This window comes from Callithrix jacchus, chromosome 8 (assembly GCF_049354715.1).
Source record: "Callithrix jacchus isolate 240 chromosome 8, calJac240_pri, whole genome shotgun sequence".
Lineage (NCBI taxonomy): Eukaryota > Metazoa > Chordata > Mammalia > Primates > Cebidae > Callithrix > Callithrix jacchus.
The window spans coordinates 126,597,905-126,612,805 of NC_133509.1; the positions used below are offsets into that span (position 1 = coordinate 126,597,905).

The following is a 14,901-nucleotide window of genomic DNA, read 5'->3' on the forward strand; positions in this document are numbered from 1 at the left end:
AATTTTGAAGTTTGCTTTACTGGCTTCCCATTGCAGTTAGGATAAAATAAGAATTCCTCATCATGGCCAGTGAGGCCATTTATTATGATCTGGCTCCATACTGCATTTTGAACTTCTCCAGCTTCCTCTCATGCCGCTTTCATTCTCCCTTCCCTCCATCTCTGTGCTCCAGCCACCCAAACTAGTCTTCTTTCAATTCCTTAAACATAACAAGTTTTCTACCTGAGGGATTTTCCATATTCTCCCTCTGCCTAGAAGACTCTTGCTCTAGATCTTCACATGATTTATTTTCTCAGTGCTCAGGTCCCAGCTCAAATATCACTTTCTCAAACAGGCTTTTTTGATCATTTGAATAATCTGAAGTAAATGGCACATCTTTTAAATCTGCTCTTTTTTCTTTACAGCACTTATGTAGGTTTAAAGGCAAACTCCACATTACACAGCATGGGTTAAAGATATGCTTTATTAGGGAAAGAGAAAACTTACAAGTAAAAGGCCATGGTTAGTGAGAGAACAAAAGATATGGGTATCTCATTCTCCTCCTACAAGAACCACTATACTATGGGGATTTGCTTCTAGTTGGAGAGACAATGGCCTCTCTGCTATTCTCCCTGTTTATACAGCCTTAACATTAGGCAAATACACTTGGTGCCAGGCAGTCTGACTTTGACAGCCAAGCAGGCTGCTTACTGGAGTTGTTTAAGAATGCCAGCTTCCCTGCAAAGTTGAAATCATCTCTACTGATAAGACTAAGTCACCAGTCTCATAAGAATTGAGCACAGCCCCTCCCATGAAGGAGAAGAGAACCCCCCAGTTCTCACTGTCCAGGAAACCTAGAGTGAGAACTCACGGCTATTTTCAGACAATCTTGCTCCTTGAACTGTAACTAATTTCTTATCTTTCTCCCTTATTTGACTGGAAGTTCCATTAAAAGAGCAACCATATCTCTTTTGTCCCCAGTTGTATCCTTAGCAAAGTGCTGGGCACATATTAGGTACTCAGTAAACACTCTTTGAATGAATGAATCGTAGATTGGGGGCAAGGGGCATAATAAAAATAGGTTCAATATTAGAAAAACACAGCTAAGACACAGTAATTTTCTGTCATTAGAGTAAAACAAAATCAGCAACTCTAGTTTGGCAGGAATGGTTCCAACTCATGAAATTCTTTCTTGATTCAGGTTTCAGATCAAATCAATTCCACAGAGCTTAAAATTAGCTTCAGTGGAGAGGTATTTATGGTGTATTATGGCAACAGTAGGATGAGTCAGATACTGCTCTAGTGGCACTGACTATAAAATGTGCACACTTGGTTGAGTCAGTCCATCAAAAGCCCTTAAGAAAACCGTGCCTTCATATCAAACATGCTCACATGGCTGAAAAGGAGAAATTTAATAAGTCAATATACAGGTGGTAGATGATATCAGCACTCCACCCAGAGCTACTAGAATTCATTTACCTTGCATGCACATGGTTCCTGGTGTGCTCTCACCCCCACAGCCAATGCCAGTGTCAATCAGAGGGCTTCTCTTAAGCTGCCAAAGACCATTTTGCTTGAATACCTAAAGTTGCTGGAAAGTTACATCTCCCCAGGGACAACACTTATACCAGTGGTCCTGAATGAGAATGCGATTTTGACCTCCAGGAGTCAAAGTGTCTAGAGATACTTTTGGTTGTTATAACTTGCCTGGGAAAGGTGGCTGGGAGGTTACTGGCATCTAGCACATAGAAGTCAAAGATTGTAGCCAGGGAGCCTACAATGTGTAGGACAGACTCCCACAACAAAAAAACAAAGAATTACCCCCAAAATGTCAAGGCTAAGAAACTCCACCTCAAACAATGACTGATGGGCAGGGAAGTACACACACTCTAGTTTTTTTCTTCTGTACCTGATCTGAACAGTTCTGAGATGTGATCTACACTGTCTCCAGGGCTCTCCTGCAGGACTGAGCTAAAATTACTTGCTTGGAAGTTTGCCTGACATTGTACCATTGTTTGGTTTCTTTCTCCTCCCTGGCCACTTCCCCACTCCTTTACCAATTTTTCCTGAGAACACTTCCTAATAAACTGCTTTTACACAAATCCACATTTCAGGATTTCTTCTGGGAGAAGCAACTCCAAACAATATGTAGAAGTGGATATTAAGGAGAACTACAGATTTTATGTGCATAATATGGAGTAGATTATTCAACGGTTGGCTATACTGTAACAGAACTCATAGCTGGACAAGCCCATAAGCAGAATATCAGAGTATCTTAAACCGAGAAAGCATGGTGTGTTACAAAAAAAAACTAAATCCAAGTTTCAGTCTCACCTCTTATGTGAGATCTCAAGTAAATCATAGCCATATGGAATACGAGAAAATAAAAACTGGATCATTCTCTATGGTTCTCAAACAGGGGCAATTTTGCCCCCTAGGGATCATGTGACAATGTTTGGAGACATTATTGGCAATCATAACTGGGGGCAGGGTGCTACTGGCATCTAGTGAGTAGAGCCCAGGGATGGTGCAAACATCTATCTCATAATGCACAGGCAAGCCCCCACTGCTCCCCACCAGCAAAGGATTATGCAGCCCAGAATGTCAATAGTGCTAAGGCTGGGAATTGCCTTAGGGAAAATTAAATTAGACATTAATCTAAGAAATTCCTGATGCTTAAAATTATTAAAGATAGGTAATGTATTATTGAAGGAGACTACAACATAGTCTCTATATATCCTTAAAAACAGCATAGACTATACATGCTTTTCTGTATGAGACTGGTAGGGGCTTATTGTAAACAGATCTTGAAATGTTATGTGGGAGAACTAATCACTTACCCAAGTAGCTAGAGACAGAGGAGAGAGCAGAAGAGAAACATTAACAGGTGTGCCATAATACTGAAGACTCGACTCTCACCCATATACTGGGATTTAAATACATTATGAGAATATCTCCAGATCCATCCATCTCCCCTGCAATCACTGAAGACAACCTCCCTCACATGTCTATTAACTCTGCATACAACTTTGGGAGCAAATTTTTCTCTACTAACATCTTCCTGGAGGGAAAAAGATAGTTTCTCCAAATTATATCCAGGTAAAGATAAGAGAAAACTATTTTATAGCTAGCTTATCTGAGTTAATAAAAACACTTAAATGTATAACATATTTGCTTATGAATCCGGGTTTATTCATGTGGCAGGTGGTAAGATGATGCCATACTTAACTCTGACTTTACATTCCTATTGGTCAAAACCTCTCACACCCTTTTTAAACAAAGCTGGCAGTAAAATCCAACATATTGCATAACTAACCAACATTACATATTGCTCAGAAAACTCTACACTCCCAACAGGAAATTCCAGGAATGAAAGGATTTCTGTTTCATTATCAGAAAGGTACTTTGTTCCAGTAACCACAATAGGTAGGGTAAATTGAAAGATTTATTCCTAGATTGTTAATTTCTCTAAAAGTCACTTAAGAACAAACTTAAAACTTTTGAGGTTAGGTCTGACGCAATGAATTCTCTTACATCTGTGGTAATACTTTTAAATATACATCAGAAACTCTTCAAAGGTGCTTAAAACTTTGAAAGACTAACTGCTGTCACTTGAAAGTTAGGGTAACAGCTGAGACAGAGCCCAAGGTTTTCATTTGGGCAACTTGCCTGCCATGGATAGACCCAGCAGAGGCCTGTTTTCTGCACTTAAGTCTCTCATCAGGAGTCAGATGAGAGGCATATTTTCCTGTCTGTGGTCTCTGGTAGACTCACTCATTAGAAGAGGACCTAGATATCATGTATCCCAACTTCCAACATAAAGCGCTTTGACAACCTGCTGTCAACTGCCAAATCAATACACGTTTAACTGAAATGCAGAGTTTTAACTTTTTAGACCCAAGGTCTCAAAGCCGAGTATTTGCTCTTGATGATACAATTGTCAGTGTTACAGTCAGTAGCAAAGCACACATTTTAAGTTGATTTGTAGTGTTCAAAGTTACTAAATGCAAAATTTAAAAAGCTAAATAACAATTTTTGTTGCTCCTATTATGTTTTAAATCTTGAGGGACATTGTATGTCATTTAATAAGTAAAATGAACATTAATTGAGATTCTACTCCAAATTATCCAATATGTTTAAGTAAAATGCATTTAATTATTGAAGTGGTTGGGGTGGTGGGCAATTGAAGGTACCAATTTTAATGAAGCCTATTTTACTGCCATTTGTAGTATTTAAAAAATAATAAACTTAAAAATGAGGTTTACTTTTATTCTTTACAAATTTGATGTGTCAATCTTAAGACAACAAAAGTTTGCACACCCTCATTTTAAGATATGTATTCTTTCTACCCATATTAAAATAATCTCATTTCATTACTCAAAAAGAACATATAGGGAAGAGAATGAATATCATTCAAGTAGATGGATTTCTAAACTGTTAAAAAAGGGTTAAGCAGGCCAGGCACAGTGGCTCACACCTGTAAATCCCACACTTTGGGAGGCCTAGATGGGTGGATCACAAGGTCAGGAGTTCAAGACCAGCCTGGCCAACATGGTGAAACCCCGTCTCTACTAAAAATACAAAAATTAGCTGGGCATGGTGGCGGGTGCCTGTAATCCCAGCTACTTGGGAGGCTGAAGTAGGAGGATGGCTTGAGCCCAGAAGGCAGAGGTTGCAGTGAGCCAAGACCGTGCCATTGCACTCCGGCTTGGGCAACAGGAATGAAACCCTGTCTCAAAAAAAAAAAAAAAAAAAAAAAGGTTAAGCAAATGATGTTCAAAATATACTTATTAAAGGAACAGCACCTAGAAGTACGCAGTGCAGCAATGTTTGCTTTAAGAATTTTATCAATAACTAGGGCAAAGAGCAAAATTATTATCAAATTTTGTATTACACAAAAGCAATGGCCTATTATCTTGTTAACATTTGATATTTCTATATATCTTCTTCTTTAGTTGAAATGGGCAATGACTTGTATTATAAAGATGTTATACATTCTAAAATGATTTAAGCCAAAAGATTACCTTTAATATATTACTTCTAGATATAATAGGTACTTGATGTCTGTTGAGTCAAAGACTACTAAACTAGGTATCAGGAAACATGAATCCTTGATCCTACTCAACAAACACCATATTTGCATCCTCAGGAAAAAAAGTCCCACACTAATGCAGGTAAATTTAAAAGTAAGAAGCAGCAACTGAGCTGAGCACAGTGGCTCATGCCTGTAATTCCAGCACTTTGGGATGCCAAAGTGGGAAGACTGCTTGAAGCCAGGAGTTCAAAACCAGCCTGGCCAACATGATGAAACCCCATCTCTACTAAAAATATTTAAAAATTAGCCAGGCCTGGTGGCACACAGCTGTAATCCCAGCTACTCAGGAGGGTGAGGCACAAGAGTCATTTGAACCTGGGAGGCAGAGATTGCAGTGAGCTGAAATTGTGCCACTGCACTCCAACCTGCGCTAAAGGCTAGAGACTCTGTCTCAAAAAAAAAAAAGAAGAAAAAAGAAAAAAAGCAACAACTGTTACTCCAGATGTGAAGAAATCAGCATTATAGCATTATAATACTGGAAGTATGTAAAAACAAAGTGCTATGATATTCCCAAAGGAACACAGTCATTCTATAGCAATGGATCTTAACTAAAAAGAAATCTTTGAAATCAAGATAGAAAATTCACAGTCCTGACTTTAAAGAAGCTCAATGAGATACAAGAGAAATCTGAAATTCTGGATATGAATGAGAAATTTACCCAAGAGGTAGATATCTTTAAAAAACAACAGAACTTCTGGAAATGAAAAATTCACTGAAGAAATTACAAAATACAATTGAAATCTTCAACAACAGACTAGACCAAACAGAAGAAAGAATCTCAGAATATAATGACTGGTCTTTTTTTCTCACTGAATTAACCCAGTAAGAAGAAAATTTTTTAAAAAACTGTTTAAAAGAATGAGGAAAGCTTTCAAGAAGTATGGGACTACATAAAACAAGCAAACTGACAAATCACAGGCATACCCAAAGGAGAAGAGAAAGCAAAAAGTTTAGAAACACTATTTGAGAAAATAATTGAGGAAAACTTCTCTAGTCTAGCAAGAGATTTAGACATCTAAGGCCAGGCACAGTGGTGACAACAACAACAAAAATACAAACAACTCCACTGAATAGTGAGTAAAGGATGTGAAAAAACATTTTTTCAAAACAAGACCTGCAAATGGCCAGCAAGCATATGAAAAAATGGTTAACATAATTAATCATCAGAGAAATGCAAATTAAAACCACCATGAGATATCATCTCACACCAGTTTAAATGGCTACTATTTAAAAGTTTTTTAAAAATAGATGTTGATGAGAATGTGGACAAAAGGGGATGCTTAGATACTATTGGTGGGAATGTAAATTAGTATAACCTCTATGAAAAACCATATGGAGATTTCTCAAATAAGTAAAAACAGAACTACTATTCAATCCAGTAATCTCACTACCATTTAATCAACCCAAAGGAAGTCATATTAAAAAGTCATATAAAAAATATACCTGCACTCATATGTTTATGGCAGCACTATTCATGATAGCAAAGACATAGACTCAACCTAAGTGGTGTCCATCGGTAGATGATTTGATAAAGGAAATATGGTAAATATATATACAGTACATCTATATACATATATGTAATTATATATATTAATGTGCTGAAAATGTGTCCATATAGACATATTAATATATTCATATGTTATATATTTAAAGACATATTTATATGTTTATATATATAAAAAGACACAAGGGAATTGTTGTAATAAAATACCTGTTTCTTTTTTTCCCTTTTTTTAAAAAATTTTTATTGGTAGAGATGGAGCCTCACTATGTGGCCCAGGCTGGTCTCAAACTCCTGGCCTCAAGTGATCCTCCTACCTCAGTCCTTTAAAGTGTTGAGATTACAGGTATGAACCACCATATCTGTCAAAATACCTGTTCTGTCTTTATATGCTCCTCACATTCTCTAGCAAGTTTTCCATTTTTCTTACAGGGTCACTGGAAAGTGTCACAAGTGCTCTTTTGATACTATCTGGCATCACTGTATTTATCCAAAAGTGACAATTTATATTTATATATGTATATATTATAAATGTATATGTTAGATATTATATTGTATATTATTATAAATATATATAATTTATATATACACATATAAATTATTGTTATAAAATACTTGTGGATGGCTAGGCATGGGAGTTCACACCTGTAATCCCAGCACTGTGGGAAGCTGAGGCAGGCAGATCACTTGAGGCCAGCAGTTCAAGACAAGCCTGGCCAATGTGGTAAACCCCATCTCTACTAAAAATGCTAAAATTATCCTGGCATGGAGGCACATGCTTATAGTCCCAGCTACTTGGGAGGCTGAGGCAGGAGAATTGCTTGAACCAAGGAGGTGGGGGTTGCAGTGAGCCAAGATTGTACCACTGTACTCCAGCCTGGGTAACAGAGTAAAACTCTGTGTCAAAATAAAGTACCCAGGGTATAATATATTACATATATAAATACACACACATACACACACACACACCACACACACACACACATACACGCACATATAATATACGTAATGGAATACTACTCAGCCACAGCAAGTGCTATCATATCTTTTTCAGCAACATGGATGGAACAAGAGGCCATCATCTTATGTGAAATAACTCAGAAACAGAAAGTCAAATACCAAATATTCTTACTTATAAGTGGGAGCTAAACAATGTGTCTACATGGACATAGAGTGTGGAATAATAAACACTGGTAACTCAGAAGGGTGGAAAGCTGAGGAGAGATGAAGGATGAGAAATTAACAAATACAATGTACATTATTTGAGTGATGATTACACTAAAAGCCCAGACTTCACAACTGCATAATATACCCATGTAACAAAACTGCACTTGTACCCCTTACATTTATACAAAAATATAAACTATTTCTCATGTGCTTATTATTTTCTTTGGGTATGGACATTAAATTAACTTCTTCATATGGACATGATTTTACTTATGACCAACTGGCTTCATAATGGTACATGATGTTTTACTCTTATTTTTCTGTATTCCTAAAAACTTGAACTTTGTCTTTGTTTTCTCATTATCACTATCATAACAAAATTATTTAGAACCTTAATAGATAAAGCCTTTTCCATGAGTGTAAATTTCCAGATTTTTTTTAGATGGAGTTTCGCTCTTGTTACCCAGGCTGGAGTGCAATGGCGCGATCTCGGCTCACTGCAACCTCTGCTTCCTGGGTTCAGGCAATTCTCCTGCCTCAGCCTCCTGAGTAGCTGGGATTACAGGCATGCCCAGCTAATTTTTTGCAGTTTTTAGTAGAGACGGGGTTTCACCAAGTTGACCAGGATGGTCTTGATTTCTTGACCTTGTGATCCACCCGCCTCGGCCTCCCAAAGTGTCCAGATGTTTTTAATAGGTGTATTTTAGTAAACTCCTTTCCAAAAATACCTTCTGGATGGTTTGTATAATTGTGACTTTGTCCTAGATATCGTAAGAAGCAAAGATAAGCTCAGATTAAATACTTGTGATTGGCTAGGCATGGGGGTTCACACCTGTAATCCCAGCACTGTGGGAGGCTGAGGCAGGCAGATCACTTGAGGCCAGGAGTTCAAGACAAGCCTGGCCAACGTGGTAAAACTGTCTCTACTAAAAATGCTAAAATTTACTCAAGTACATACTTGAGTAGCTTTAGCTCTAAGAACTTGTAACTTTCTCTAGCAAATACTGCTGTAATGTGTTAAATTGATGGCAGCCATTCTGCCACTCTGGTTAAAAATGCAAATAATAAGTTACTTTTAGATGACTTGTTAGCACCACCACCGCCTACAAAAGGGTGAAAGACATCACTGAATAAAAGAATGTTACATTTTACATAACATTGTGAACATATGAATCTCATAATATAGAAACCCTACTTCTGAAACTTGCAAAAAATATTGTGACATTACAGAGAATATCAGCAAATCTTTAAAATATAACAGTATTATATAAGATTGTATTTCTTTCAAACAGCACTACAACACACTTGACATGAAAAATCTACTTCTTACCATTTTCTTCCCAAGGCAAAAAAATGATAAACCATTGTCACTTTTAGATAAATACAGTGACGCCAGATACAATAGTACCAAAAGTACACTTACAACACTTTCCAGTGACCCTGCAATATAAACGGAAAACTTGCTAGAGAATGTGAGGAGCATATAAAGACAGAAACAGGTATTTTGACAGATGTAATCCCTATACTCCCACTACTTTAACAGGCTGAGGTAGGAGGATTAGTTGAGACCAGGAGTTTGAGACCAGCCTGGGCCACATCACAAGGCTCCATCTCTACCAAAAAAAAAGAAGAAGAAGAAAATAAAAAAGAAAGAAACAGTTATTTTATAACAATATCCTCATGTCTTTAGGAAACACATCACTAGTTAAAATCTCTCAGTTCCAGGCATCCAAATTCCAAACTGACATAGTCTTGGGAAGCAGATTCACGTATGATGATGACCTGAAATAGTCTTTGACAAACCAGAGAGGTATTCTATGCTAATAATTTTCTCTTACTCTCCTTGTGGTATGAAGCCTACCAACCTACAGTAAAACTACAATAAAAACCCTGTTAAGCTTCCTTATCCTTAGAATGACAATGTCATATTTGCCATGCTAGCTAATGGAACCCCCATACTCTAAAAACAGTTTCTTGAAAGTGAAGAAATATGTTAAGGAAGGAATAATCAAGTATACCAAATACTTCCAATGCTATTGATAGAGGAAATTTTGCAAACCTACAGACTTCAGACAGACATTTATTTCCAAAGAGTGAAGAGAACTCCTAAAACAGCACTTCGGATGACTCGGGTATGATGTCTGGGAGACATCATAAAATGGGATTTTAACTCAGCAAGCTGAAATCTCATCAATTAAATAACAACTTGTCTGGCCAAAGATTCTGTAAACAGGTGGGAATGGTTAGACATACAGCGAAAGGGATGGTCAAAGAAACAGAATAAACAGTGTGAGTACTGTGTTCTCCAAGAGAAAGACACTAAATCAGGGCATCTGACAGTAACGATCTTCAGCAGATTGCCGCTTGAGGCAAGACGTTACACTGGCCGCAGCGTGGCCTGGATAATACCTCTGTCTACAATCCACTTCCCTTTGCTTTGATTACATGCTCCCCAAACAATTACCTGGCTTCTAAAATTCAACTTCATGCATGCCCTGACACAACACAGAGGTGCCGTAAAGGCAGACATAAATATTTATATCATTGTAAGGGACTATCTTCCATTTATAAATAAGAAAACTGGTATTACAGTTTGCTCATCAGACTTTGGAAAGTTTTATTAGCTGAACTAATTCCCCCAATTTATTAGCATCCTGATGAAATTGAAATCCAAGCCTTGTAAAACTGTGGGCCTGGATGCAAGGAATGTGAAGCCATCCTGAGTTGTTTTGGTCTCCCCAAGTTATTCTCACCTCCCTTCTCAAACAACAACCAATTTATCTACTTGTCTTATATCAACAATGACAATCACACAGGGTCCTGAAAAGATTTCTTATTTTTGCTTTACAAATTAGTATTTTGAGTGGTTAACCCAAAAATTTCCAAAAGTGGCCCAAAGACCAAAAGATTAGTATCTTCCAACATCTTGATTTAAAAAATATAAGTATATCTAGTTCATTTTCCTCACTCCTGGGGCATAGAAATTATCTAGGCAGTAAGATTAATAAGGAAAAAGTGATTAAGAAATTCAAAAGAACGAATGACATTTTCCTGTATGAATGGCCTGAAGATAAAACTACACAGAGTAGGTATGTATATGTATTTCACTATGTTCTGCCTACTTCAATAATTGGGGGCTTTTTTCAAGATTCACAAGCTAGGTGCAAATTACTGCTAGTGTGACTCACTATTAGTGATGGAAATGTGTCATACAGATATGCTGGGGAATAAAAAAGGTCAAGAACTATTTTCTTTCATATACGCAGGTAAACCATAAAGGGAAATTTTTTTAACCTTATCAGCTTTCAAGAAGAAAGTAGGGATAAAAACTCCTTGAGAATTCATCATTTATTATCACATAGCAGAGACATGCTGCTAGACACAATGAGCAGACCCGGCTCTGTACAACCATATAGAACCTAAGCCAAAGGACCCACGGCATTATCCCAAACATTTTACTGTTTTGTTTTGTCTACAACTTAGTTTCTTCTAGGAAAGGACTAGGAAAGGAAAAACTTCCTTATTTGTCAAGCTTGGTTTTTTTCCTGGACTGGGAAGAGAAACAAACCTGACTGTGATCAAATCCATGACAGTATTTCCATCACTCTTCCCACCCTGTTGATCATTTATTTCCCTCCCTTTCAGGAAAACAGATGCCATTTTCCTAATTCTACAAGATAAATGGCATGTGTATTGTATGTTCCGGTATATGCACATACACACACGCCATCATAAGCCAAATCCTACCACTCACAGTCATTTTCTTGACTCTCGATGTGACCATTCCCCTGTAAAAGCCCATATCTTTAGGTAACCTGAAGAGTAGATGCCATAATCTCCTCGGTTTACTTTTCATCCTTCTTTTCACCTTGACTGTAGGCTGCAAAAAAAAAAAAATCAAAATGTCTTTAAAAAAAAAAAAGAAAAAAATGTTTTAAGAAAAAAACTTCAATGTGCCAGAGAAGAAACTGTATTTAGATAATGAACAACCTAATTTTAACATTTTGAGAAAATGCTTCTGATCCCTTTTACTTTTCCTTCTTTTCTCCTCCAGCCTTAAAAGACAGAAAAGGGGCCGGGCGCAGTGGCTCACTCCTGTAATCCCAGCACTTTGGGAGGCTGAAGTGGATGAATCACAAGGTCAAGAGATCAAGACCATCCTGGCCAACATGGTGAAACCCCGTCTCTACTAAAAATACAAAAATTAGCCAGGCGTTTGGCACGCACCTGTAGTCCCAGCTACTCGCGAGGCTGAGGCAGAAGAATCACTTGAACCCGGGAGGCAGAGGTTGCAGTAAGTCGAGACTGCGCCACTGTGTTCCAGCCTGGTGACAGAGCAAGACTCCATCTCAAAAAAAAAAAAATAATAAGATAGAAAAGAATTAGCCTATGTAACTACACTGAGGAGTATAAATATAAAACATACACACACACACAAGCACACACACAAACACACACACACACACACACACACACACCAGAAAAGCAGCAAATGCAGAAAATTGAGAATATTCTATTTGGCCTTCCCAGATACTCTAAAAGTAGTCTCCCATAATATAAAGATATCTATATCTGTTTTTGTCCAAAGTCAATAAAAACAAAGAAACATTTAAAAAATCAACCTCATCTCTACCATCTTCAAAGCCAGGAAAATCCAAACACACAAGTAACACACAGATAAATATTGATTTGCAAGGGGATTATTCTTATACAATCACACTACATCCCCAGGTTAGGAATTTTGAGGTAGTTTTCTTCAATTAAATGATCACTTGACATATACACATTTACTGTTTTTGCTTAAAGAGTAGCTCAGGCCAGTGCAGTGGTTCATACCTGTAATCCCAACACTTTGGGAGGCCGAAGACAGGAGGATCACTTTACCTCAGGAGTTCAAGACCAGCCTTGACAACATGTTGAAACCTCATCTCTAGATAAAATTTAAAAATGAGCTAGGCATGGTGGCATATGCCTGTAGTTCCAGCTGTTTGAGTGGCCAAGGTGGGAGGATTGCTTGAACCCAAGAAGTCAAGGCTGCAGTGAGCTATGATCACACCACTGCACTCCAGACTGGGTGACAGAGTGAGACCCTGTCTCAAGAAAGAAAAAAAAAAAAAAAGTAGCTCAAGGAAAATAATATCTTTAAATATGCCTTTTTTGGAGGGGGAAAGGACACGAACACACACTATTCAAAAGATGACATACATTTGGCCAACAAGCCTATGAAAAAATGCTGAACATCACTAATTATTAGAGAAATGCAAATCAAAACCGCAATTAGATACCATTTCACACCAGTCAGAATGGCTAGTGTTAAAAAAGTCAAAAATAACAGTTGCTGGCAAAGTTATAGAGAAAAAGGAATGCTTATATACTTCTGGTGGGAATGTAGATTAGTTCAGCCACTGTGGAAAGCAGTTTGGTGATTTCTCAAAGAACTTAATACAGAACTACCATTCAACTCAGCAATCCCATTATTGTGTCTCTACCCAAAGGAATATAAATTGTTCTACCATAAAGACACATGCACACTTAATGTTCATCACAGCACTATTCACAATGGCAAAGGCATGGAATCCACCTAGGTTCCCATCAGTGGTAGACTAGATAAAGAGAATGTGGTACAGATACACCATGGAATACAATACTGCCACAAAAAAGAACAAGATCACGTCTTTTGCAGCAACACAGATGGAGCTGGAGGCCCCTATCCTCTCTAAGCAAACTAATGCAGGAACAGAAAACCAAATACTGTATGTTCTCACTGGTAAGTAGGAGCTAAACATCGAGTACACATGACCACAAAGAAGAGAACAACAGACACCAGGGTCCACTTTAGGGTGGAGGGTGGGAGCAGGTCAAGGATCAAAAAATTACCTATCAGGTACTGTGCTTATTACCTGGGTGATGAGATAATCTGTACATCAAACACCTGCAACATATAATTTACTAAAATACCACATATACCTCTGAAACTAAAAGTTTTTTTAAAAAAGTATCTTTTTTTTGGAATAAAAAACCTGGATAATAATGCAGGTACATTATTAACATGAACACTTGAAGACAGAAAGAGATTCAGTGATGACGATTGGCATATTGAACAGTCATATAGAAGAAAAGACCAGGAACAGACCTTCTGATTTTCTATTTGTTAATTCATTGCATGAAACTCGTCAAATTTTAGTTGAAAGTATTCTGTATATTCTGATGTATTCACTAAAATATAAGCTCTATGAGGGCAGCAGCTTTTTTGTTTTTGTTTTGTTTTGTTTTGGTCTATTTTGCTTGGTGTTGTATTCCTAGCACCTGAAATGAGTGGCACAAAGTAGCTGCCCAATAAATATTTCTTGAAAATAAATATTGCTATGTTCTAGTTACCTGGGAATTTACAGTAGGGGACTCTTAGGGTCTTTTCCAGGCACAAGAGCTAGTGGTTTTTATTACCATAGACCAGACCAGTTTTCAGATTTTTAATCAGGAAAGCAAAAAATTGAGCAGGAGTTTTGCAGGGATTGGAGAGAGGGGAAAGGAAGGAGGGCAGAAGAAAAGGATGCAGGAAAAAGAGGAAGGGGCAAGTAGTGTAGTTATTATCTACTGGCCTACACAGGCCTACAAAATATAAGAATTTTGTATACATTCCTCTGTAGGAAATCTGAATTATGACAAGTCATCTTATGTAAAAAGAAAAAGCATATAGTATTAGGAAGCATATAGGGTCACTGTATGACTGCACCCTTACCTTCCTACTTTTTTATCCTTAACTGTTCCCATAAACTTCCCTTAATCTTAAAGGCCTCTGTCTGGCTATCTGTTCTTCCCAGGGTTCTTTTTCATTATAAATTAAGAAAACATTACTCAGCCATCCTTTTCACCTTCTTTATCTACAGACCTTTATTCTGTCCTTCCTGAAAAAAGAGAGAAAGAGGAAACTGTCCCTAGTATGGAACATACATGGAATTAGGTTTGCTTCTCTTACAGCCTCTTCCCTAAACTTATTTCCTAAATTATGTCAGTAGGGGGTCTCCAAAATTCTCATTCTATACCTCCAGGAGCAGAACGATCATCTAACCAATCTTCTATACTAGTCTTCTTTCCTACATAAGTGTTATGAATCCTGGGTAGGCCAGTAGATAATAACTACACTACTTGTTTATTTTAT

General features: G+C 37.5%; 1 protein-coding gene across 1 annotated transcript in view; it reads right to left on the minus strand.

Moving 5' to 3' along the window:
- The window catches only part of CATSPERB (catsper channel auxiliary subunit beta), a 189,403-nt gene extending 177,312 nt beyond the window's left edge, over window positions 1–12,091 (minus strand). The window contains exons 1-2 of the mRNA XM_003734064.6: window positions 11,970–12,091; window positions 11,497–11,622 (exon numbers count right to left, since the gene is read on the minus strand). Of these exons, the coding sequence (XP_003734112.4) occupies window positions 11,497–11,598 (102 nt within the window). The 5' untranslated portion in view covers window positions 11,599–11,622; window positions 11,970–12,091. The remainder of the gene's footprint in view (window positions 1–11,496; window positions 11,623–11,969) is intronic.
- Between the last annotated feature and the right edge of the window lie 2,810 nt (window positions 12,092–14,901).